The sequence below is a fragment of the Euprymna scolopes genome, chromosome 26 (genome assembly GCF_053919585.1).
Source record: "Euprymna scolopes isolate OS-2025 chromosome 26, ASM5391958v1, whole genome shotgun sequence".
In the NCBI taxonomy this organism is placed as follows: domain Eukaryota; kingdom Metazoa; phylum Mollusca; class Cephalopoda; order Sepiida; family Sepiolidae; genus Euprymna; species Euprymna scolopes.
The window spans coordinates 48,999,169-49,027,116 of record NC_136507.1 but is presented as its reverse complement, the minus strand read 5'-3'; the positions used below and the strand labels follow the sequence as shown (position 1 = coordinate 49,027,116).

At 30.5% G+C, this 27,948-nt stretch overlaps 1 protein-coding gene across 1 annotated transcript in view; it reads left to right on the top strand.

Annotated features, from left to right (window-relative positions):
- Window positions 1-13,554, top strand: part of LOC145248011 (radial spoke head protein 3 homolog B-like) — a 162,263-nt gene extending 148,709 nt beyond the window's left edge. The window contains exon 8 of the mRNA XM_080109704.1: window positions 13,265-13,554. Within this exon, the coding sequence (XP_079965830.1) occupies window positions 13,265-13,411 (147 nt within the window). The 3' untranslated portion in view covers window positions 13,412-13,554. The remainder of the gene's footprint in view (window positions 1-13,264) is intronic.
- The last annotated feature ends 14,394 nt before the right edge of the window (window positions 13,555-27,948 follow it).

Below are 27,948 nucleotides of genomic sequence, written 5' to 3'. Positions count from 1 at the left end.
CTGTTTTGAATCGGGAGTTGATCTTGTTCTTATTTTCAACCCTCTGGGTAAGTGCTGGTATTTTCCCCTCCAGCTAGCTGTATTATGCAACCCCTCAATGTTCTCATGGTGGTATTTGATACAGAGTTTTCTGATGGTGGTCTTGTCGATCCTGTACCGAGGGATCTACAAGGACCTGTTTTATTGGGCTTAATTCCTTCCTGCAGAGATTCAGTTGTTTTTGCAGCTTGGTCTTCCAGTGAGGTGTGTGTCTGGAGACTTTACCATATAGTGATCTTCTTCTGTGGTCTTCAGAGCCTCAAGTCTAATGAGATCTACTTCCTCTTGTTGGATATATCTTCCCATCTGTGAGATGAGGGATCGCAGGTTGGGTAATGATGTCTCCTTTTTCTCTGCTGGGAGGTTCGAGGCTCTTACTCTCTCGGTAAGTATCTCTCCTGCGTTGCATCTTCATTTCTCAAACCTTGAGTAGTGGTAGCAGTACAGGAGGACCTTTTTCTGTTCGACAGACCATGACTGGGTTTTAATCCCCATTGTTTCCTTTGGGGTCTATCAAGCGAGATGGAGGAAGGACGCTTGGTCCATCTTGGTCATGGACTGGTGGCTGTCTTTGTGTGACCTCTGAGGTGAGTGTGGCACCACCTTTTGAGGCAAGAAGGTTCGCACCATTGCTTTCATCTTCCTGCCTGGTGCGTAAACAGATTGAGGGGCCCTTTTTATCCTGGGCAACGGCCGTCCAGTTTGAATCCCTTTTTTTTAGGCATTTTTCATGGTGTTCCTCATTGTCCATGGCTTCTTATTGGTTATTCGAAGCTTATCTATCTGGATCCATTATATATAAGTGTGTCCCTCGGATTGTGGATGGGGCACCCCCTCTACTTATGTAAGATAAGTAGAAGGGGTGCCCCCATCTGCAATCTGGGGGACGCACTGGATGGCTGGAGGAAGACGGCACACCAGGCATGACTGGAGGAAGACGGCACACCTGAATGTATTAGTGCGTGGCTTATAATAATTGATCCAGATAGAATTAATCGATTTCTTAGTCTATATTTTTATCCATTAAGCCAAACACCTCATAGAAAAGGACAGACTACCAGACTACAACGAGTCCAATGCCAACAAATACTTGTCTTAAGTAATCACATTTTGTCCTTTCCATTCATAATTTTCAATCTTCTTACAGTATTGTTCATCATCCAAATGACAATCTCATTAACACTTATCCTTGAGTGGCTTTTGGGCCTTGTTGAGTGTTGACTTATTGGTCCTAAAAAGGAATGTTCCCAACATATAAGATACTGATTTTGATTAGTGACCTTTGGTAAAAACGGACGTTTAAATACATCTTGCCCTTCCCCCTCCACATGTACAGACACATCTATTATAATAAATTCATATTCCTGTTTGTCTGTTTGGTTAGTTGGTTGTTTGTTCATATATATGACTAGCAAATGTACCCGTTCTTGACTGGGTTCAAAAACAGCCTACAGAAAATGGACTCTGATTTATTAAAGTACTAGCGAGGGGTACTGTCCGGGTATTTGGAGGTGTGTGTGTGGGGGGGGGTTAAAAAAAATTAATATGAGGATCGAACCCGAACCGTTGAGGCAAAGTTGTAAATTAAAGTGTGAAAAAAAAAAAAGTGCGACGTTAACCATTGCCACACCGCGAGATGCTAACGGAAACACGTTTGAATTTATTTAATTACTTGGATTTGGCAGGTGCCCGTTTTAATGAGTTAATGAGGTCAAGTTTGACTGCGGGATTTTTATTTTCCCAAGATGTTATAGGAAAAAGACTAACCCACATGCGGCGTGCGACAAATGTTGAATATTTATCTTTCCGAAATCGAGCAAATCAAATAGACAGACGAGCTCCGTTGTTAACTGTGAGATATTACGATTTATATGTGATATAAAAAGTTTTAAAAAGTTGTGAAGCGACCTACCGCTTCTCTGAAAGAAGCCTTTTGTAGACATACAGAAAAAGCGAACACACATACATACATACATACATACATACATACATACATTTTCGCTTTTATATTTATAGATGACGTCATATATAACGTCATCACATATGACGTTATAACTAAAGAGAAAGGGGGTAAATTATCTAGTATATATATATATATATATATATATATATATATATATATATTTTTTTTTTTTCTGTGGAAATATTTTTATTCACTTATATTTCCTTTTTATATATACCAATCCTTATTTAAGAAGCTCAATGTAATTACAGAGCATATAATGAATGAATGACAAAAGTCTATATTCCAAATTTCATGATGTTGACCATCTTACAATTTATTTCTTTAATTCAGTTGACACTTACAATTCTTGACAGTATCTGTTTCGTAGCACATCGCCAAACCGAAAGTGATGAATGTTTAAATTAAGGCCTGTCAATCGAAAAGAGGGGAAGACTTTCGAAAATATCGACGAAAAAAGCGACCCCCCCCCTGTAGAAAAGTGCGCAGTTGAGGGTGAAAGAATTAATCTTTTTAGACAATCTTTCGATATTTGTCGTTGGAAGGGTCGAGCTTCAAAATGATACCGATCTCGTGAAAATCTGTCGCTTTTGTTAAAAGTTTTAGGCAGACATACATACATTTCTTTTTTTTTTTTTGCTCAACACACACCTCCAAATACCCGGGCAAGTGGTAGTCGGCAGGCAGGTTCGAACCCGTACCGCGAAAGAGAAAAAGAAGTAAAGAACGTGAAAAAAAATTTTTTTAAAAACGTGACGTCTTTGCCGTTGCGTTCATCGCCAATGGAAGAAGCGAAGGTTTAAATTAAGGCTAGTCAATCGAAAAGAGAGGATGACTTTTGAAAACATCGACGAAAAAAGCGACCTCTCCCTGTAGAAAAGTGCCTAGTTGAGGGTGAAGGAATAAATGTTTTTAGCCAATTTTATCGATATTTGTCGTTCGATGGGTCGGCATCAAAACGATACCGATCTCGTGAAAATCTGTCGCCTCTCTCGAAAGTTTTAGGCATACATACATACATACGTACTTTTAAACAGACAGGTGATATTTATATTATAGACTAGCCTGGGTGCCCGGCGTTTCCCAGGTATTTGGAAGTGTGTGTTGAGCAAAAAAAAAAAAAAAAAAAAAAATTTAGTAATAGGCAGGCAGGCTCGAACCCTTGACGCGAAGGCAGAAAAAAAGTGAAAGAAAACCTGATGTCTTACCCCTACTCAATGACGCGACTGGAAGTTCGGCACATTGAAATTAGTAAAGTCATTCCAACCGAAACGATGACTTGCAAAAATGTCGACGCAAAACAAAACAAAGCAAACAAAAACAAAAAAACCCGACCCTCTTTGTAAAACAGTGCCCAGTTGAGGGTAAAGGAATTAATCTTTTTAACCAAATTTTCGATATTTGTCGTCCGAAGGGTCGGCGTCAAAACGATACTGATCTCGTGAAAATCCGTCGCCTCTCTCGAAAGTTTTAGGCATACAAACATACATTCATACATACATTAAAACGCACAGGTGAGAGTTATATTATAGAAGAAAGATGTTCATCACAAAATATAATGAACCCATAATTTTTATTTGAATCTTAGTGGAAATGTATTATTTTGTTTAAACAAAAAACACCTTTACTAAAGTTATGGCTTTCAGCAGTAAAAAAAACAAAAAAACAAAAAACAAAAAAAATGAATGAATTTATTTTTGCTTTTTTATGGAATTATTTCCATAAAAAAGCAAAAATAAATTCATTCATTTTTTTATCGTAACAATAAAAAAGAAAGAAAAGAATTTTTTCAGGAACATTACGAAAAATGCCCCTAAAGTCAGTATTAATTAATTCGATATAACTCGAGGAAAAATTAATTTCTTCAACTATCAATATTATCATTGAATTAAGCTTTGTTTATTTCATATTTTCACGCAATTGCAAAAAATATTTCTATAATTTTTTTTAGATTACATATTTCACGAAATTTTTATTTGTAAAATTCTTATATTTTCTTGCTTGAATGAACGTCAAAGTTTCGGCGTAACATAATTTTTATATAATCTTGAAAAATAAAAATCTTTTTTTTTAATTTAAAAGTAGTAACACATAAAAATAATTAAATCCTAAAATGATAAAAATTATACAAACGTTCACTATAGACTGTAACGGATATACGATTGGGTGAAAAAACACAGCATCTCCTACCTTCCTAACGTCATTTTCAGATAGCCTTTTGACTTTCTGACATTTTGAGCTTCCTCATGTAGACGATTTCATTTGCGTTTCGAAATCGACGATAGAATCTCTCGCTTTTCGGGGCTAATTAAGCTTTTTTTTTTTTTGTACAAACAAGGTGTTTTTTTTTAAAATTTAATTCGATATCATAGGACTTTGCTGATTATCTTTGAAATAGACCCAGAAAACTAATATTTATCTTTCAAAGAATTTTTACAATGAATTTATTCAACTTCAAAATTTAGCTGAAGGTGTTAGCTCGCCGTGTCGCCGTGAAAACATTTTTCATTATAACTTCCTTATTTTTTTTTCCAAGTGTACAAATATTTTTTCTCTTTTGAAATTAATTTTAGACTTTATTCTTTCAAAACCAATAAAAAAAAATAGTCGGAAACCTACAAAAAAAAATTTGATAAACCAGCTTTCAAAACTATGTGCGCCTATTTTTTTCCCGACATTTTTGCCCGTACCTCTCTGCTTTAAAAAATAAAATTGCCTGTGCAGCCTCGTCAGACGATTAGCATAAAACTAACCCTTTCTCATAAAAAGGTACAGCCTAGGAGAACGAACACCTTTAGACTGAATAGAAAATTTTAGCAATTCTAATTTCCCGATAACTATCCGTGTCGCCACCTAGCGGTCTAACCAAATGAGGTGTTATTTTTACTGTTCTGGTGGTTTGTCACAGAAAAAGAGGGGTGAGAATTTATCATTTGGATTGGGAGTTTTTCGTTATTTTTCTTATTCGCTTAAAAAAGAAGGCCGCACTCATCCTTATTGTCATCGTGTAAAAAAGATTCCCATTTTCTTGTGTTACGTATGGTCATATCTCGCGTCTTTCTTGTTATTGCCAGGCTTTTCTTTCTGACGGGTGCGTCTCGTGCCGCGTTGTTATTTTTGCTACGAATGATAGATCCGCACGGGCGCACGACTGGGCCGCGTGTCACGCGTGCAACAGAGGTAAAAGCTCACACCTACACCTCGTCATGCGCTGGAAAACATAAATATTCGCACAGTTACGCTCATACAGACACACACCAGCTTGCATTTTGAGGCTGTTATAACCCCTCTCTCTCTCTCTCTCTCTCTCTCTCTCTCTCTCTCTCTCTCTATATATATATATATATATATATATATATATATATATATATATATATATAGTCTGGCTACATAATCTACATAATATAGCCAGACTTTGTGGGCACCCTGTATATGCTCGCTGTTTGTTTTTAAACAAAACGGTTTGAGCACTATGAAGTGGTGGATAAATGTTTGTTTAAAATAGACGTTTGTGGAAGATATTGACGAGCGCCCCTCCCGTGGGTCGATGAGTAGGACTGCCGACTATCAACGCAATGGTCCTAGGTTCAATTCTCGGCTGAGGAGAGGTGGTGCTAGTCCAGCCGCACTGATGAGTTGTGATACAACAAAACAGTACTGTATGTGGATGACTGGATGACTACAATATATATATATATATATATATATATATATATATATATATAGCGAGAGCGAGAGAGAGAGAGAGAGAGAGTGGATGAAGGATTGATCCTTTTTTTTTTTCATTTTCGTATCAGTTGTAGTGTATTACTTCTTTCTCTCCTTGTCGCTCGTTGCTTTTATCACTCTGCCAAATCTTGTTAGAAAATCCAGCAGGCCGAGCACGTCTCTGGTCGGCCACTCCCTTCGTGCAGGTCTCTCCTGTCATTGAAACGGTGTCGTGCACCGGCGGCCGTCCACGTGTAGATGGGTGTATTCTAACCATGTGTACCGGATTGAAGGAGACACGTGAACACGTGGTCAGTATTTGTTTGTAGTTTTGTGTGTTTACGATGGCCGACAAGAATCGTCTCTTTTTTTAATCTACAGATTTTTGGCTCACACGCGATAGCTTATGTTATTTACACAGGAAGAGCGAAGTATTCACACTTCTCAGATGCGTCCTTCAATCTCGATGACAGACCTTACTCGTTGATGGGTCAGACGGTTGTAGTTCAGTTTGAAACAGCATTTTTAACATTAAACGCGTAAATTGAATGGGCGCATTTTATTTTTTGAAGTGTCAAAGCATTTTAAAGTAGGCTTTGTTCGTCAGGTGTGATTTAATAGAAAATGTTCCTTAGTTTATTACACTCAGCTTTGAAATGCATTTTAGTCTGTCGGTCACGTTTAAATTTGCAATAAAATTATTATTTGGCAATTCCTGTTGGTATTTTATTTTTTTTTATATATACAAATGAGTCAAAAGTAAACAAGGTTAAAAGCCACTCAAGGACATTGCAAGTTGTGTATGATGATAAAAATCCTATGAGACGATTGAAAACAATAAAAGAAATGGACAAATGTGTCACGCTTAAGTTGTAATACACTTCATGATTTGTTATACTTACATTTGAAAAAAGAATTTTTGTTATTCTGTCCCGTTTCAGTTAAAATAGCATTATCGTCAGGATACCAGGTTACCTTTGAAATATAATTTTCGTTAATTTACAGAGCTTAATCCTGTAATATAATTTTCAGAATTGTCTGATCTATTTCCTGCTTCCTTTATCTGAGCTCGTTTGACTCGTTGGTCCAGTAGTCTTCATAATGGCCTATTTTGATTCCACATTGTGATACAGTTTTTTGTGATCTAATAACATCTTTTCAAGAACTGCAGGCTTATGGAATTCGCTTCCTGCTGTTTTCCTACTATCTATAGCCGTTTTTTTTTCAAGACTATACATAATATACTATCTATAGCCGTTTTTTTTCAAGACTATATATAATATACTATCTATAACCGTTTTTTTTTCAAGACTATACATAATATACTATCTATAGCCGTTTTTTTTCAAGACTATATATAATATACTATCTATAGCCGTTTTTTTCAAGACTATATATAATATACTATCTATAGCCGTTTTTTTTTCAAGACTATACATAATATACTATCTATAGCCGTTTTTTTTTCAAGACTATATATAATATACTATCTATAGCCATTTTTTTTCAAGACTATACATAATATACTATCTATAGCCGTTTTTTTTCAAGACTATATATAATATACTATCTATAACCGTTTTTTTTTTCAAGACTATACATAATATACTATCTATAGCCGTTTTTTTTTTCAAGACTATATATAATATACTATCTATAGCCGTTTTTTTTCAAGACTATATATAATATACTATCTATAGCCGTTTTTTTCAAGACTATATATAATATACTATCTATAGCCGTTTTTTTTCAAGACTATACATAATATACTATCTATAACCGTTTTCTTTTCAAGACTATATATAATATACTATCTATAACCATTTTTTTTCAAGACTATACATAATATACTATCTATAGTCGTTTTTTTTTCAAGACTATATATAATATACTATCTATAGCCGTTTTTTTTCAAGACTATATATAATATACTATCTATAACCGTTTTTTTTCAAGACTATATATAATATACTATCTATAGCCGTTTTTTTCAAGACTATACATAATATACTATCTATAACCGTTTTTTTTCAAGACTATACATAATATACTATCTATAGCCGTTTTTTTTCAAGACTATATATAATATACTATCTATAGCCGTTTTTTTTTCAAGACTATATATAATATACTATCTATAACCGTTTTTTTTTCAAGACTATACATAATATCTTTGCGATAATCATCTTTGGTTCTTATTAGCTTCTTGCATCAAGCAGCTTCACACGTTGTCTAGAGAGATTTCCATTAAAAATAATTCGTTAAGTCTATCACGTTTAACTTTGAACATTTTTCGTTAATTTGTCAAGCTTTTGAATTGTCACTTTGTCTATCACGCTTAAATTTGAAAAAGCATTTCAGATCAATCAAAACTCGCAAATTGAATGGACGTATCTTTAGAAAATCAGTGCTTTTTTTCTCTCTCCATTTTTGCTTGGTGCACACTCACAAATCGACAACCGATTTTAATAATTTCATCTCCACCGTTGCATGATTAGACATGGGGAGTGGAGGACGCCGAAAAGGCGAAATTAAATTAATACCGGCTGTGCACGACACTTGCGAATTTCAAATGTGCTTGTTGCTTTTTGATCGGCAACAAAGAAACCTATATGTCATCGAAGAATACGTGTTGTGTCAAAGATCATAACAAAATAAAACCTTTAACGTTTTAATGAAAAGTTTATTTTTTTGTCTTCTTCTAATTTCTCTCAATCTGCAAGATTAGTGAAGAGTTGAAATCAACTCTTCACTAATCTTTCTAATATCGATATTTACAAATTCATGTTGATATCAAAAACATCATCCCTTAGACCCTCCTCTTCTACAATATGAGAATAAAATTAACATAATAGGTATCGTACTGTCTGACAAGCTCCAACTTCTGTCACATCGCCGCAGTGTTGCGTTCTGTGTTAGTTTTACAAGTATTTCCACGAAATGCGCTCCCATGAACTTACTGTATTTGTACCCCGTCCTAACCTAAATATCTACGACCCACCTGATTAGCAGCAAAATATCACCCCTTCACTGAATCTAGATGGCGGAAGAGTTTCTACTCTGATGGCTTTTTTCCTCGGAGCGCTTGCCTTTGGATCTCCTTCCCCAGCTCCGCGTTTCCCTCACCGTACCAACAGGCAGGACAAAATATAATGTGAACAAACATCTTCCTACTCATCTCCCTACCAGGTTGTTTCCTACAAATCTGACTCCTATCACAGTAGTCCGTTACGCTTTAGTGACAAGATACCTTATTTGGGGTGTTGAACAAAAAAAAAAAAAAAACAAAACAAAAAAAACAAACAAAAAGCAAAACAAAACAAACAAAACAAAAACAAACTATATTTAACTGGAATATTGTTCAACTTCGATTCTTAAAACGTTTTTAATTCTCGTGCATCTCGTTTGTATAAAATTATTTACAGATATTTGGGGATCGATAAAAACTGTGAAAAACCCTTTTAAAAAGTCATATTTATTTTTAATCTATTTAGTTGTTCCATTTACATATGCATTCCAACAAAGTAACAATATTTCGCAAATATTAAGATTTATTTGTAAAAAGTTAAAATTTAATATATACATTGTTACTAGCTGGGAGAGGCCAGTGTCCGGGCGGGGTCCTTTGTGCAGAATCTATGACTCTACGCATCAGCAGTTCTTCTCTACTTTGCTCTAAACTCATGAAAAAAAAAAAAAAAATTAAAAAAGATGTAACTTATAACCTTTGTGACACGTTACCTGTTTCAAGATAAGTTCTAATGTACTCAATGGAGGCATACGCATATCAAAAAATGACAAAACGGCCGAACAAATACAGAATTATACAATAGGGGATGATTGTTTTTAGAGTGCGACTTCAATTTTCTCGGAATTAATATAAACCATTCAATGGATCAAAAGAGGGGGCGAACACACACACAATTATATATTATAAGAAGTGATTGAATAATTAAAAATAAAAAGAATATTTAAGCACGCATGCCATCGCAAAGTCTGATTAACTGTCCAACGGGAATGGGATGGGGCTGGATATTGAGGTTGCGTGAAAGAAAACATGAAGTACTTAATCAAAAACCCGAAAACAAAATACGCCCCCCCCAAAAAAAAAAAAGAAAAGAAAAGAAAAGGTTAGTATATCCAGCCCTGAAGTTTCCGAGGAATCGGGAAATAATTGTCTATTTAACACGTGACAACGCCAGATCAAACGGAACGGCAATAAAATTTTTTGGACAAATTCAAACTAACTCTGAAAAAGAATCAAGGCGTGAACATAAACGAAAGAAACATTCAGGATTTTTTTTTTAGTTTACAGAATCACGCCAAGCCCTAATACGATGTTATGTGTATCGTCAATTGAGTTAATGTTAACAAGAAGAATACACTCTATGTTTCATAGGCTGTTGCCTATTCCGGCGAAAAAAAAGAAAAGAAAAGGTAACAAAAGAAAAGCAGATGACTAAAGTCAGACTAAAGGCCAGAGGATAAAGATTTTTCAAAAACTTTACAGCTCGGAGAATGTTTTGGGAAGAAGGAATAGTAAGCAAAAGAATACGATAGGTCATATATAACATAAAAGGAAACACATTTCTGTGTAAAATACACTTGAGTAATTTGAGATACACTACAGAAGTCATGGAAAATACCGATAGATATCCTATATAACTCATTTAAAATTCCTGTCCCGATAAGTCAGCATTTTCCAATGGAGGTATCCCCGAACTTACAGCCAGAAATACCAGTGTGCCAAATGTCACCACAGCAAAGATTGTGTAAGAAAAGACTAAGAAAAAAAGTAAACAAATTATGTTCAGATCCTAAAAAGAAAGATATCAAAGTAAAATTTGACGGGAGAATTTAGCTCAGGGTGACCTAATGAATATGAGTACACCTGAGTCTTTTAATTATGATGAACTCCAGAGTTGATTTTTCCATATAAGCTTATTATATGCAGTTGAAATAAAAGTATTTTTTTTTAAACAACTACTATTATACATACCTTTTTTCATCCCTACTGTTATACATAGGTTTGTTCATCACTATTGTTATGCACACGTACTGTATAATTTCAGTTATAGATATGTTTTTATCACCACAGTTATGCGTATGTTTTTTAATCGCTATTGTTATGAATACGTTTTTTTACTACAACTTCTATTCATATGTTTCTATCTCACTACTGTTATACATAGGTCTTTTAATTAAAACTGTTATATATAGGTCTTTTAATTAAAACTGTTATGCATAGGCCTTTTAACTAAAACTGTTATGCATAGGTCTTTTAATTAAAACTGTTATGCATAGGTCTTTTAATTAAAACTGTTATGCATAAGTCTTTTAATTAAAACTGTTATGCATAGGTCTGTTAATAAAAACTCTTATGTATACATCTTTTAATCAAAGCTGTTATACATACATTTTTTATAACTAATGTTATACGAACGGTTTGTTATCACAACTGTTATACATACATTTTTTATAACTAATTTTATACGGATGGTTTGTTATCCCAACTGTTAAACATACATTTTTTATAACTAATGTTATACGGACGGTTTGTTATCACAACTGTTATACATACATTTTTTATACTAATGTTATACGGATTGTTTGTTATCACAACTGTTATACATACATTTTTCATAATTAATGTTATACGAATAGTTTGTCATCACAACTGTTATACATACATTTTTTATAACTGATGTTATACGGATGGTTTGTTATTACAACTGTTATACATACATTTTTTATAACTAATGTTATACGAACGGTTTGTTATCACAACTGTTATACATACATTTTTTATAACTAATGTTATACGGACGGTTTGTTATCACAACTGTTATACATAAATTTTTCATAACTAATGTTATACGAACGGTTTGTTATCACAACTGTTATACATACATACATACATATTTCATAACTAATGTTATACGAACGGTTTGTTATCACAACTGTTATACATACATTTTTATAACTAATGTTATATGGACGGTTTGTTATCACAACTGTTCTACATACATTTTTTATAACTAATGTTATACGAACGGTTTGTTATCACAACTGTTATACATACATTTTTTATAACTAATCTTATACGAACGGTTTGTTATCACAACTGTTATACATACATTTTTCATAACTAATGTTATACGAACGGTTTGTTATCACAACTGTTATACATACATTTTTTATAACTAATGTTATACGAACGGTTTGTTATCACAACTGTTATACATACATGTTTTATAACTAATGTTATACGAACGGTTTGTTATCACAACTGTTATACATACATTTTTTATAACTAATGTTATACGAACGGTTTGTTATCACAACTGTTATATTTTTTATAACTAATGTTATACGGATGGTTTGTTATCACAACTGTTATACATACATTTTTCATAACTAATGTTGTACGAACGGTTTGTAGTCACAACTGTTATACATAAATTTTTCATAACTAATGTTATACGAACGGTTTGTTATCACAACTGTTATACATACATTTTTCATAACTAATGTTATACGGACGGTTTGTTATCCCAACTGTTATACATACATTTTTCATAACTAATGTTATACGAACGGTTTGTTATCACAACTGTTATACATACATATTTTATAACTAATATTATACGGACGGTTTGTTATCACAACTGTTATACATACATTTTTCATAACTAATGTTATACGAACGGGTTGTTATCACAACTGTTATAGGTACGTTTGTTCATTAGTACCGTTATGCATTCGTTGTTTTATCACTACTGTTATACATACGTGTTTTTCGACACTATTGTTATTCATGTTTTTTTAATCACTACTGTTATAAATACGTCCGTTTATCATTACTTTTATGAATATGTTTATTCATCAGAACTGTTATGAATACGTGTTTAAATCAGAACTGTTATGAACACATTTTTGTTCATAACAACTGTTAAGAATACGTTTTTATTATCACAACTGAAAAGCATACGTCTTTTTCATAACAACTGTTATGAATACGTTTTATCACCACAACTGTTATACGTAGTTTTTTTTATCACAATATTTATACATACGATTTTTTTTATAACGACTGTTATGAACACTTTTTAATCACTATTGTTATGCATACGTTTTTTCATCACAGCTGTTATACATACGTCTGTTAATCATTACTGTTATGCTAACGGCTTTTCATAACTACTGTTATGCGTATGTTTTTTTTATCACTGCTGTTATGCATTCTTTTTTATCCCTACTAAAAAATTATAGAAGTATAGATCACTTTTATTTTTCGATATTGATAAATGGACATATTCAAATATTTTACATAAATGCTAAGGAGGAAACATTATTCCCTTTAACCAGCATGATACCCTCATATGAAAGTTTACATTTATTAAATGTGTATTCATTATCTATCTATCTATCTATCTAGCTAGCTAGCTAGCTAGCTAGATAGATAGATAGATAGATAGACAATGAATAGCTAGCTATCAATGGCTTTTGCATAATTTTATTTATATTCAGAAATTGTTTTTTTTTGTTTTGTAGAAAACAGAGATTAAAGCTGATGACGAAAATCCTGTTGACACATATGATGATGATAATCCTGTAGACAAAAATGATGACGAAAACCCCGACACAGAGTCACAATTTGAACAGTTTGATGAGGATGCTGACCGCGAGGAGGCCGTGTAAAACTATTGTTCTAAGTTCTATAATTTGTTGAACAGAATACTTATTGGTCATTTGGGCTATTAAAAAAGATCAAATAAAAACAAATACAAAAATAGTTCAACCACTGTTCCAAATCAGATTTAAATAAACGAAAGCCAATCTACGATCCTGTTTACTTTCGAGACTTTTATATTTCTTTTCATTTATTTCCTTTACAACGATGAACATTGGCTTACCAAACTTTATAATTTTAACGTACTGTGTTTTCAATGTTTCTTTACCATGCACCTGGCACTCATTATTCGTAAGGTTTATCGTTGACTACACGCATGCGTATCGAAAAATAGAACGAGAAAACAATTTCATACTATAATATTAATATTAGCATGATATTAATATTAACGGTTTGTCGTGGACGAACATAAAATGCAATTAATAAACATGTAAACGAAACAGTACTCAAACGTGACTAATAAATGAGTACAAAATCAAGAGTTCCTATTATAATAAGAAAACACAAGTGTTTCCCAAACAGGATATGAGAATATGTACGATAACACGGAATATATACATTGTTTCTTCGGTGGCAACACACTGCAAGTTGTTTGGTTTTTCATCAGTTAAAAGCCATGATCAGATGTTGCGTATTTGATTTTTTCACTGCGTGAATAGAACTAGAATACAAACTAGACGAGTCCTCTCATGTTGGCACTGAACAAATATACGAAAAATATATCTAAGGCGGATAACACAAAAGCAATGCCTTGTTTCACTTTCTTTTCCTTTCATTTTCACACCTTTTCGCCTTTTTACATTTATTTTCCTCGTTTCATCTATGATTCCATCTAATCTTCTCTACACATTACCTTTTATCATAGAGTAGAGTATACTAACGACATTTACTAGTCGTTGCTCGTGGGCAAATATGTTGCTACGCAGAAGGATTTTAGAAAAAATAATTTTATAAGTTTTACATTGAAAGAAAAGTTAAAAAATAACCGTTCCAAATTTCAATGTTGCGTTTAGATTCAATGAAAAATTGGATGAAACTTATTTCCATGTTCTAATTGTTAACATATCGATTTATATAAAACAAAATAAACACACACACACACACACACACACACACACACACACACACACACACACACACACACACATATATATACACTGCGTGTCAAATTATTAACAAAATAACATTATTTTACCAGTTTCGGAAACTTACCGGTAGTTTCGTATCAAAAGCTTCGGAAACGTTAGCAATGCTGAACTGCGCGTACTGTGAAATTTTCGTACTGTTCCGCGAAATGTAAACCACTTGCCATCGTAATTGCTATATATATGGATGGCAAAACAGCTATGTTCCGAAATCCAAGATTCCTTTATTTCAAAATGTAAAAATATCGACTCTTTTTTTATAGCATCTGTTTCGTAGCGTAGAAACGATCAGATCATTATTATGACTATTTTGAATGTTTTTGGCGCTGACTCATCAGAAAAATTGAAACATTTAACTTTTAAAATAATTGGGCATGATCACATGGGGCAAAAATACGAAGAATTGTTGCATCTTGTGTTATGATATTGAAGTCATATTAATTTGATAGGAAAGCTCATTATATATATATATATATATATATATATATATATATATATATATATATATATATATATATATATATAATGAGCTTTCCTATCAAATCAAATATAACTTCAATATCATATATATATATATATATATATATATATATATATATATATATATATATATACTCGGGGTTTTTTATATTCAAAAGTAATGGACTAATGAATTCAACGAGGTTGTTAGATAGTGCTCAATAAAAAGAGCTGATAATACTTATTTATTGTTGTATAAACATGCTCACATCCCGCTGCTACAAATAGCCACTTGTTTCAATCAAACAACAGATATCATCAGGTAGCGACTTGACTATTCAAAAGTTCAATGAATAATGGATTTTTATTTTAGGTAGGAACTCTTTAAAAGTTGGAGTTAAAAAACTTAAAACACAGAACTTTAATTATAAGATGTAAAGAGGGAGGGGCAATTTAAATAAAGTTAAAAGATTATAATGGAGAGAGAGTGATTAAAAAAAGAAATAGAGAAAGAAAATAAATAGAGAAAGAAAATAAAGAGAATATATATATATAATATGGAGAGGAAAAGAAAAAAGATATAGATGGTTATTATAAAGAGAATAAGGACTAGAAGGGAAAAGAAAGAATGATGAGATATAGTTAAAGAGAGAAAGAGAGAAAGTAAGAATTTGACAGTATATAGAAAAAGAAAAAGAAAAAGATCTGCGTGTCAACCAATTTATGAACAATTATACAATTCAGTAATGAGACGTTATTACAAATACAAACAGAAAATACAATCTAAGCGTTAGAAATGAACATGTCAAAAAAGACAGCGAATGTATCCAACCAACATATTTATCATCTCACATACGTCCACGAGTAATATCAACGCAGTTCAAACATACGTCTACAATTAATTAAGCCCTTTATACTAAATGATATAAGTTTAAAGTTTTCGCGTTTTTATTAAATAAATATATAAATAAAAGAAAAAAATAATAATGATAAAACAATATTAAAATTATTATTATTAATAATAATAATAATAGTAATAATAAAAATAATAGTAATAATAAAAAGAACAGAATAAAATTAATATTTATTATCTTTTTAATATAACATATTTAGCCATAAGAGGGGATTAAATAAATTAAATAGGACTAATAATTATAAATAATAATCTACTAATATTTATGTATATAAAAAGAATACAATACATATATATACATACATATACACACATATACACATACATATACACATATATACACACATATATATATACACACATATACATACATATACACATACACACACACATGTACACACATACACATACACATACACACACATGTACACATGCATATAAGTAAAGGTGTAACTCTAAACTAGGAATGAAATTCTTAAACTTAATTAAAAAGCACTTCCCTATTAATAACATACTACATAAAATTTTCAATAAAAATACAATAAAACTTAGTTATAGCTGTAATGAAAACCTTGAAAAAATAATTAAAAAACATAATAACAAAATATTAAACAAAAATAGCACACCCAGTGCTACCGAAGGGTGTAACTGTAGAATTAAATCAAAATGCCCTCTTAAAGGAAATTGGCAAATTACTTCTGTAGTGTACCAAGCAACTATTTCTACTAAGGAAAATCCTAATGGAAAAAAATATTACATAGGAATGACAAATAACAATTTTAAAGAAAGATTTACCGGTCACAAGTGCTCTTTTGAAAATAATGAGTACAAAAATAGAACTTCCTTGTCTAAATATTACAATGAACTAGTAGAGCAAGGTTACTCCCCAATAGTAAATTGGAGAATTTTTAAGAAAGCTAAAACCTGTTCATCTTTAAACTCACCTTGCTACCTATGTCTTTATGAGAAATTATTTATACTTACTTTTAGAGAAAGAGATAAATTATAAAATAAGAAACACGAAAATTCAATTAATTGCAAACATTATAAAAACCATCTTTTAAGTAATTTAGTTTAGATATAAAATTTAAATAAATTTAAAATTGTCACTGATCTCTATAATTTATTAAAATACTATTAATATACTTTCTCCTCGCCTGATTTCATTCTTTACTTCCCCTATCTTATATACTTGTGTGTCTATATGTATGTGTATGTGTCTATGTGTTTATTTTATGACCGTGTGTACTTAGATTTATATATTTCTATATTATTTTGTATACCCTCCCATATTTATTCAATCCATTTGTATGCTTTTATGTGTGTATGCATCTATCTGTACTCTTACCAAATAATTTGTATTCATATGTATTTCTATATATATAGTTTATGTGAATTATACATATTTATGTGTGCGTATATATATGTATGTGTGCGTTGTTGTATATTAGTATATGACTGTGTGCATTTATTTGTGTATTTTTTTGTATTTATGTTTATATATATATATATATATATATATATATATATATATACAGTGATGATCATATTTATTGGCACGGTAAAATAAAAGTTAAATTTTGTCTAATAAATTCTAAAAAAGGGATTAAATTAAAGAAAATAATAAAGTATATTATGTATTTTTAACTGGCCTTTCCGATGCAGCAATCGGATTTTAGAAAAAATAAATAACAAAGGAACAACAAACATAATTGCAAAAAACCCTTGTTCAAAATTATTGGCACGATTTATTTAATAATCAATTGTATAGCCTTTGGCCTTGATTACCTTCCTCAGTCGCTTTTCATAGTTTACAACCAAGTTGTTGCACTCTTCAGTAGTAATTCTAGCCCACTCTTCCTGACAATAATCCTCCAATTGAATAAGATTCTTAGGCTTCCTTTGCATTACCCTCAATTTTAATGTTCTCCATAAATTTTCAATTGGATTAAGGTCTGGGCTTTGTGATGGCCACTCCAAAACATTAATATGATTGTCCTCAAGCCATTTCTTAGTCAGTTTAGCCGAATGCTTTGGGTCATTATCTTGCATGAACCACAAACGACGACCAAGTGAGAGCTCTTTAGCAGAGTCTTTCAGGTTTTCATCCAATATTTTAACATAATCTTCCTTTTTTATGCTACCTGTGACCTTAACAAGTCGCCCTGGTCCAGAGGCAGCAAAGGATCCCCAAAACATCAAACTACCTCCACCGTGCTTCACTGTGGGTATGGTGTTCTTAGGCAGGAAAGCTTCGCCAGATTTTCTGTAAATATAAGACACTTTATTATGGCCAAATAACTCTATTTTCGTTTCGTCAGTCCATAGAACACGTTTCCAGAATGCAACATCTTTATCAATATGACGTTTTGCAAAGGCTAGCCTTGCTTTCAGGTGCATAGGCTTCAATAAGGGAGTCTTTCTCGGACGACATGCTTTTAAACCAGCTCTCTTCAAAACTCTACCAACTGTATGTCGAGATACATTCACTCCAGAGGTGCTCTGTTCATCAACAATCTCCCCAACAGAGATCCTTGGGTTTTGTTTTACTTGTCGAACAATTTTCCGTTCATCTCTTGGGGAAAGAATCCTTTTTCTCCCTCTACCCTCTAAACTCATAACGTGGCCTTGCGATTTGAACTTGTTTATTATGGCTCTAACAGTGGATTTGGGAAGGTTTAGCTTCTTTGGAATCTTATCATAGCCCTCCCCATTGGTATGGCATGCTACAACAAGCTTCCTGACGTCTTCGCTGTGTTCCTTAGTTTTAACCATGGCGATTGAAAATTATAATTTAGTCACTTATAATAGTTTAAATAAATCGCTATCTAAAAATTATCTGAAAAAAATTATTCACTGAATTAGCGTTAAACAAGCATAATATGGCTATAAAAAAGTTCAGAAAGCACGTAAACCGGAAATTGATTGATATTATACTGATACTAAAAGAAAAACAAAGCCGTGCCAATAATTTTGAACAAGGGTTTTTTGCAATTATGTTTGTTATTCCTTTGTTATTTATTTTTTCTAAAATCCGATTGCTGTATCGGAAAGGCCAGTTAAAAATACATAATATACTTTGTTATTTTCTTTAATTTAATCCCTTTTTTAGATTTTATTAGACAAAATTTAACTTTTATTTTACCGTGCCAATAAATATGATCATCACTGTATATATATATATATATATATATATATATATATATATATATATATATATATATATATATATATATATATATATATATATGTTTATTTGTATGTCTGTTGGTTCTCTGTGGGTATATACATATATATTTTATTATTTTTAATTTTGTTACTATCTACCTGTATGTCGCTACTTCTGAGTATTTTGTTGATTTAATTACTTCTTTTGCCTGAATATATTTATATATTTATATGTAAGTGTACTTGTTTCTATGTTCTTAGTAATACTATCTTGAATGTATTAATTTGTGATTTAATATGACTTTATATTTATACTTAACTAGCTTAAACTTTCAACTTAATAGTTTAGAGTTACACCTTTATTTATATGCATGTGTACATGTGTGTGTGTATGTGTATATGTATGTATATGTATGTATATGTGTATATATATGTATATATGTGTATATGTATGTATATATGTGTGTATATGTATATATATATGTATTGTATTCTTTTTATATACATAAATATTAGTAGATTATTATTTATAATTATTAGTCCTATTTAATTTATTTAATCCCCTCTTATGGCTAAATATGTTATATTAAAAAGATAATAAATATTAATTTTATTCTGTTTTTTTTTGTTTTTTTTATTACTATTATTTTTATTATTACTATTATTATTATTATTAATAATAATTTTAATATTGTTTTATCATTATTATTTTTTTCTTTTATTTATATATTTATTTAATAAAAACGCGAAAACTTTAAACTTATATCATTTAGTATAAAGGGCTTAATTAATTGTAGACGTATGTTTGAACTGCGTTGATATTACTCGTGGACGTATGTGAGATGATAAATATGTTGGTTGGATACATTCGCTGTCTTTTTTGACATGTTCATTTCTAACGCTTAGATTGTATTTTCTGTTTGTATTTGTAATAACGTCTCATTACTGAATTGTATAATTGTTCATAAATTGGTTGACACGCAGATCTTTTTCTTTTTCTTTTTCTATATACTGTCAAATTCTTACTTTCTCTCTTTCTCTCTTTAACTATATCTCATCATTCTTTCTTTTCCCTTCTAGTCCTTATTCTCTTTATAATAACCATCTATATCTTTTTTCTTTTCCTCTCCATATTATATATATATTTTCTCTCTATTTTCTTTCTCTATTTATTTTCTTTCTCTATTTCTTTTTTTAATTACTCTCTCTCCATTATAATCTTTTAACTTTATTTAAATTGCCCCTCCCTCTTTACATCTTATAATTAAAGTTCTGTGTTTTAAGTTTTTTAACTCCAACTTTTAAAGAGTTCCTACCTAAAATAAAAATCCATTATTCATTGAACTTTTGAATAGTCAAGTCGCTACCTGATGATATCTGTTGTTTGATTGAAACAAGTGGCTATTTGTAGCAGCGGGATGTGAGCATGTTTATATAACAATAAATAAGTATATATATATATACATATATATATGTGTGTATATATATGTATATATATAAATGTTTAGAGGTACAAAATTTATATAGCGATTTAAATAGAATGTGCGGAAATTTCTGGAGAGCTCTTTCGGCTATCATCTTGTCAGGAAAAAATCGATTGCATACAAAACAATATTATTGGCAAAATTAAAAGTACTGCAGCAGCCAGAGATTCAAAGGTACTACCTCTACCTAGAGCCCCCTATATATATATATATATATATATATATATATATATATATATATATATATATATATATATATATATATATAATGGATTTGCAAAAAAAAAAAAAAGAAAAAGAAATGGATTTGCCAACATCTTAAACAACATGGCTGCCCACGTTCCCAATTTAGAAAACTCCTAGTTCAAAACACGAAAATCATTTATATAGATTCATACGTAAAAAGCCTACAAATACTGGAAGCACTTTATATAAAAGAGATAAACAGCCAAAAAAATAGTAATTACATTTATAAGTGCCTGGATATATATATATATATATATATATATATATATATATATATATATATATATAATATAAAGCTGAATGTCTGTGTGTGTGTCTGGTCACGAATAGGCTCCTATACGGTTGACTATTTTAAAAAACTGATTACATATAATGATAGAAGATGTATCGAGACACAGGAATGGGTGTGTTTGATCTGGCAGAACGGTGGTTCATTAAAATTGTGAGGTCTGCGTTCGCGCCTGGTTCACAAAGTATGGAAATAAAAAATTTAAAAATTAAAAAAAACGTGTACAAGTGTTTTTGATATAAATGTACATAAGAATACTTTGATAAGTATGTTTCAACTTAAATAGGAATGGTATAATAAAATTGTGGGGTCTGCGTTCGTGCCTGGCCTCCATAGAATGGAAATAGGCACACTTTAATAAAGACTTTTCATATCTATCTGCGTAAGTATACTTTGATAATTATGTTTCAGTTTGAAGAAATATGATATAATAAAATTATGGGGTTTTCGTTCGCGCCTGACCTCCATAGAATGGAATATGCCACAAAGTTTAACAAGGTTTTTTATATAGATCCACAGAATATTGTGATAAGTGTTTCAGTGTGAACAGGTATAGTATAATAAATTATGGGGTTTATCTATTTTATTTTTACTTTCATCATATTTTGCTTTGGTTTTGATACCCCCAAATTCGAAGCTGTCTCTTTACAACCCTTCCTTTTCATAACCTATCATACTTTCATAAATCAGTCGATTTTCTATAGGCTGTTTTTGAACCCAGCCAACGACGGGCACTTTTGCTAGTATATATATATATATATATATATATATATATATATATATATATATATATATATATATATATATATATATATATATATATATATATATGTAAGCTGTATCCGGCCACGCGTTGCTGTGGCTCAGTTTGTTAAAATAGTAAAATGGAACACATTCCTCAAGAAAAATTGCATATTGTTCGTTTATTTACTTTTATTATTTTTTGCAATTTATTTTTATCAATAAAAGTTGTAATTTTCCCCCCAAAATTAATTTCTTATCATAAATTGTTAGGTGAAAGTATTTTTGTTTTTTTTCCGCAAAACTTGCACTTTTTTAAAAAGAAATTTGGCAGTAAACGTTTCTTTTTGAAAACGGAATTTTTATTATAAAAAGAACAGATTAATGCTTTATATGAACATTGTAAATAGTTAGGTGAAAGTAAAGAAAAGTTTGATTTTTTTCCAAAAGACTGTACGAATTAATTTTTTTCAACAGATGTTAAGAAAAACAGAAAACATACTTTCATCATTAATTATGCAAGAAATAAATAAAGTGGAAAACTTTCTGTTATTAATGTTTGCTAAAAAAATAAATACAGTAAACTTCGCTGAAGTGTTAGCATATGGTGCATCTAAAAAAGTTGGTTCATGCTGACAATTAAATAAAATAAACGTCTAAAAATTAGTAAAAATAAGTAAAATCATGAATGACGGCTCTTGGGGTGGGGTGGGGGGCAAGTAAGTAGGAACAACAATCATTTGTGTAAAATAATTAATAATTGAGAAATTGTAAACAATAACAAAAATACCTGATACCAAATTCGGTAAAATTCAAATATCTTTTATACGTGCTGAAACTGTGTTTAAGTTATTTTTATTTCATTTCTTTCATTAAAAGTTGTCTTTCCAACAATTAACTGGTTGCATGTCGTTTAACCATTGGGGACTTCACTCTTAGAAAATTGTATAAAAAATCTATGACTATCACTAACTCTAAATTTGGGAGTGCAACTCGAACTTAGGGTTAGTGATAGATAAGTCATTTGTTAGGTGTGTCAGAAATTTCGTTAAAAATATTGAATAATTCCACCCCGTTTTCCAAGCTTCGTAAAAAATATTGAATAATTCCACCCCGTTTTCCAACCTCGAAAAATGTAATTCAAGCCCTAATTTTTTTTAATTAAAGGAGCAAGGACCAAGGTTTCATTAAAAAAAAAAACAAAAACAAAAAAACAAAAACAAAAACAAACAACGTGTTTTTTTTAAAAATAAAGGTTTTAAACTTCGGACTTTACAGGTAAATTTCTAAAAAAAACACTACTTTTTTGTTTTAAATTTGAATATATTATTTATTGATGTTTTATCTTCAATTTGTGATGTATAACACTTTAGTGAGTAAATTAATTATTTACTTTTTAATAGACATTTCAAAATGGGAGGCGTGAATTAATTCGGCCCCCTGTCTTTCCAAGCTTATAACTACTCGAAAAATATAATTCAAGCCCTAATTTTTTTTTTCAATTAAAGGAGCAAAAAAAAAAAAAAAAAGGTTTTAAACTTCGGACTTTACAGGTAAATTTCTAAAAAACACTATTTTTTTTTGTTTTAAATTTGAATATATCATTTATTGATGTTTTATCTTCAATTTGTGATATGTAAAACTTTGGTGAGTAAATTAATTATTTACTTTGTAATAGACATTTGAAAATGGGGGCTTGAATTAAAAAAAAACGTTTGCCTAAAATATTATATTCAGTGTATTGAAAAGGGCATAAAATTTCACATTGATCCTGAAAATATCGTAAAAATTGAATCAATAGAAAAATTTTGATAGATTTTTAAAGTTTAAAGATTGAACATACTGAGCTTGTAAAATTCAATTAATTTCATTACTGTTTTTCAAAAAATAAAAAAATAATATTTCTATTACTTTTTATACAACTTTAATAGTTTATTTTGGAAGAATAATCCATAAAGAAAGTAAAAAAGCCACTTTTAAAAGAGAAATTACACGTTTTTTATATTTTATTCGCAGTTTCGTGTTAGGGGTGTAAAAAATTCATACAAAAATTCTGATACATCTAGTCATTTGTTTACAACTTTTGAGAAATTAAGGCTCCTTACTCCTTAAGCGATAAACGGACATTTGTTTATTATTTTTTTAATTCAGTGTGTAAAATCCACTTTGAACAACATATTTGGAAATTAGAAAAATAAAAAAAAACAAAAAACTTTGCTTTAGCATGTTAAAAGTATTTAGGTTGGTAGATACTTAAATTCTACTGTGTTTGGTATAATTTTTTTTTGCTGTTGTTTCTTGCTTTTTAGAATTTTTGACTAAGGGATGGGTTGCTTAGATCGTATTTTAAGCTAAACTACGGAGGTTGGACTGCCCCCTCCCCTAAAATGTACTTCGAAAAATCGATTTTATAGCGAGATTTAAGAATGGTTAGCCGAAAAAAAGGGTGAAAACAAAACAAATAGTCAATAGATAATTGTTACCAAAGACAATAAATGCTACTTTTTTTTACTTACATGAATGAGTTTATTTTATGTTTTAAAGTATTTTCAAGAGCTTTTCTTTATTTTTTAATCTAAAATTGCGGGTGTGTGGGTGCGAAATATCTCCAGATTTTCTAGAATTCCCCGCTAGATTGCAAACAAAATCTCCAGATCTAGCGGGAAAACCGCTAAATTAGAAACACTGGTCACGTGATGGCAAGCGGTGATAAATAAGTGTCCATAAATAAAAAATGGCCTATCGGTACAAAGAAAACCACCTATTTATTATAGAAAAATTAAGTATCATGTTATAATTAAAAAGAGATGTATAAAAACACGCATGGGTACAGTAAACATATTATACCAAAATGTCGAAGCAATCATTTATTTAGTCATTTAGACTATTAATTACGAACGAACCAAAAGTTACATTTATATATATATAGACTAGCTGTACCAGGCCATGTGTTGCTGCGGCTTAGTTCGTTTCAATGAAACACAAAAACGAAAAAGACAAAATATATGTTTTTTGTTTATGTTCTTAATATTTTTGGATACACAATACTTTGAGGTGTCCTTTTTTCTGTGCAGATGTAGAGATTGTCTATTTTCTGACTGTAGAACATGCAACATATACATGTCCATGTGAGAAGACATCATAGTGTAGATGTTAGTCGCACAAATGCTAATATGTTAATAGTTATTGCAACGCCAAACGAATAGTGAAGCGCAGTATCTTGAATTAAAATGGTATATCCGTTCAAATCATACAATGAACGTTCACTGCCTGTTCTTCCTGACGATTGACAGAAGGGAAAACATGAGGGTTTAATTTTACTATAGACATGTATGTGAACACGCACTGGAAAATCTCGAAAAGTAAAAAGAAAAAAGAAAAAAAAGCCGATTTTCTTTTTGTATGTAAGTATAGTGTTTTATTAAAGATAAACCGATGGAAAAATTGAAAGGAAAACTGTTTAAAGAATAAACCAGCAATGTAAATGGGAGACCAATCATAATTCAGAATAAAAAAATGAAAGAAGGATAAGTTTTCAAAGGAACAAAATACTTTGGTAAACTGTTGTCTTTTATTCCAAGAAAATAAAATATATTGCTTTCAAATATAATTAATGAGAATATTCGTAAACATTTTTTCTTTATTGTTGTTAATTCAGTAATCGAAATATTGAAGTGAAACCAATAGTATCTACTGAATTGCCATGTCACAGTAATGGAAATAGTCAAAACGGTGAGGGAGAAATTAAATGAAATAGTTTTCGAAATTTTAGCTATTTCCTTTGTGTTTACGTCACATGTCACGTGACCAAACAAACATAATCGAAACCATTTTTTCATGTAATCATGGAAGATCGAAATAATTGTTACATGAAAATTAAGTATATTACATTGGTTATTGTTGTAATTGACAAAAAATCTAAGGAATTATGTTTTTTTAAAATTAAATATCAACTTTTCTGTTGACCGATTTCACTACAATAATGAAGAAGTGCCCTTTTTATCGGCAGACCTGTACAATAAAAACCTCGTATATATTTTTTTGGTACTCTTGCATAATTTGCCCAGATTCTCAGGATTTTTCGTCAATTATGATTCGGGCTTGACCGTCAGTCACTGGAGAAACCAAGCAAAGTAACAGATGCAGACGGATTTCAAAACAAACCGGAAAAAATAGAAATACAATTAATATATATATAAAAAATACTGTACATTTACTGAATATATATATATATATATATATATATATATATATATATATATATATATATATATATATATATATATATATATATATATATATATATATTTCAGAAAAGTCGCATTTTGTATGCTATTTTTTTTCACAATTGTTTTATAAAAAAAATGATTTTCTTTACCGTAAATTCTTAGGAGAAAGTCTTTTTCCAAGAAAACTTAATTTTATTTCAAAGAATATTGGCAGCAAACGTTTCTCTTTGCAAATAGATTTTTTATTATAAGAAAAGATTATTAACACGTTAAATTTTTATGGAAACTGTAAATTGTTAGGTGAAAGTACAGAAAATTTTTTTTTTCAAGAAAATGTAAAAATTATTTTTTGTCAACACCCCCATTAGTCATGCAAAAAAAATGTCGATTTAGTGTTTTAACATTTGAAGAACACTCAGTTTAATCCGGTAATTGCTGGCCATATGGCCCTAGCCATAATTGATCCCGAGGATTCGGGACAAATTCTGCATGAGTACCATTCTTTCTAATTTCGTCTTTTTTTTCAATTTTTTGAGTGGATTATCAGCGATTGCAAACTAACAAATGTAACCAAAATGCAAAAAATTCAATAATTAAATACTTTTTGGGGCGCTCAGTTTCTAATATAATTCTAGTAAATCTTTTCCCTTCATTGGAAACACAAAAACAAATTATTGCTCGTATGGTTGAAGGAGGTTCTTTGCGATTTTTTTGGGGGTGGGTGGGGGAACTTTGGCGACATTTCCCCTTCTAAATCCCCCTCTAAATTCAACAATTTTCACTTTTTTTAAAAACTTTTTTTCCTGTTATTACAGACGTTAGTTTACATATTATAAAAACAATTGAAATAACATTTTTTATAACTTCACATGAAGGTTCAGTAGTTTTCAATAAATTTCGTATTCAGTTTAGTACAACGTTATCATTGAAAGTTATAAAAAATGTTTAAAAACATTTTTTTCATAGCCTGAAACTTAAGTATATAATTGATTATATTAACAGGAAAAAGTTTTTAAAAGGCGAAACCTGTGGAATTTAGAAGGTGGGCAATCTCACTAACGTCCGCCTTTTTTTTTCAATATTTTAAGCAGATTATTATTGATCTGACACTCAGTTACCAGATTTTTAGGGGTCACTCAGTTTCTAATGTAACGTAAGTAAATATAGATGTAAGTATGTTTATACTTTAGGGTAAAACTTGCGGAGTATGTGCTGTTTTAGGGTTGTTGTAAAAATGGAACGGAAATTAAAATTTCGTTCCATTTTGATCATTTTTATTTTATTGTACCCCTAGGAAAAGAACGTGATCGAAAGAATAACATTCAACAATCATACTTTATTTATTTTCATTTATAAAAATAAATTGTATTAACAAAAATGAAAACATTATGTAGCGAGAACGTGATCGAAAGAATAACATTCAACAATCATACTTTATTTATTTTCATTTATAAAAATAAATTGTATTAACAAAAATAAAAACATTATGTAGCGAGACAAAAAGTCCCTTTTAATGATGTCACGTGACGACGGGCGGTGATAGTGATATTTCCTCAAATAAAAAAAAATGGCCAGATTATCAATTAATAAAAAACCTGTAACTTCCATACAATTTAGTAAATCACACTTTTAAACCATTATACATGTATTTTAGCCACGTTCTTAACACGTTAAAACATTTTTACACACGAGACGCTTCACTATTTTAAGTAATTAAATTTGAACTGAAACATATAACAGCATCAGGATTTTAAACGAAACACTAATCAAAAACTGCCTGAAGACGACTGAAGAAAATTGAAGAAAATTAGTTGAAAGTATCTGTAAAAAAAAAAAAAAAAAAAAAAAAAAACAATTATGGAACTTTCTTA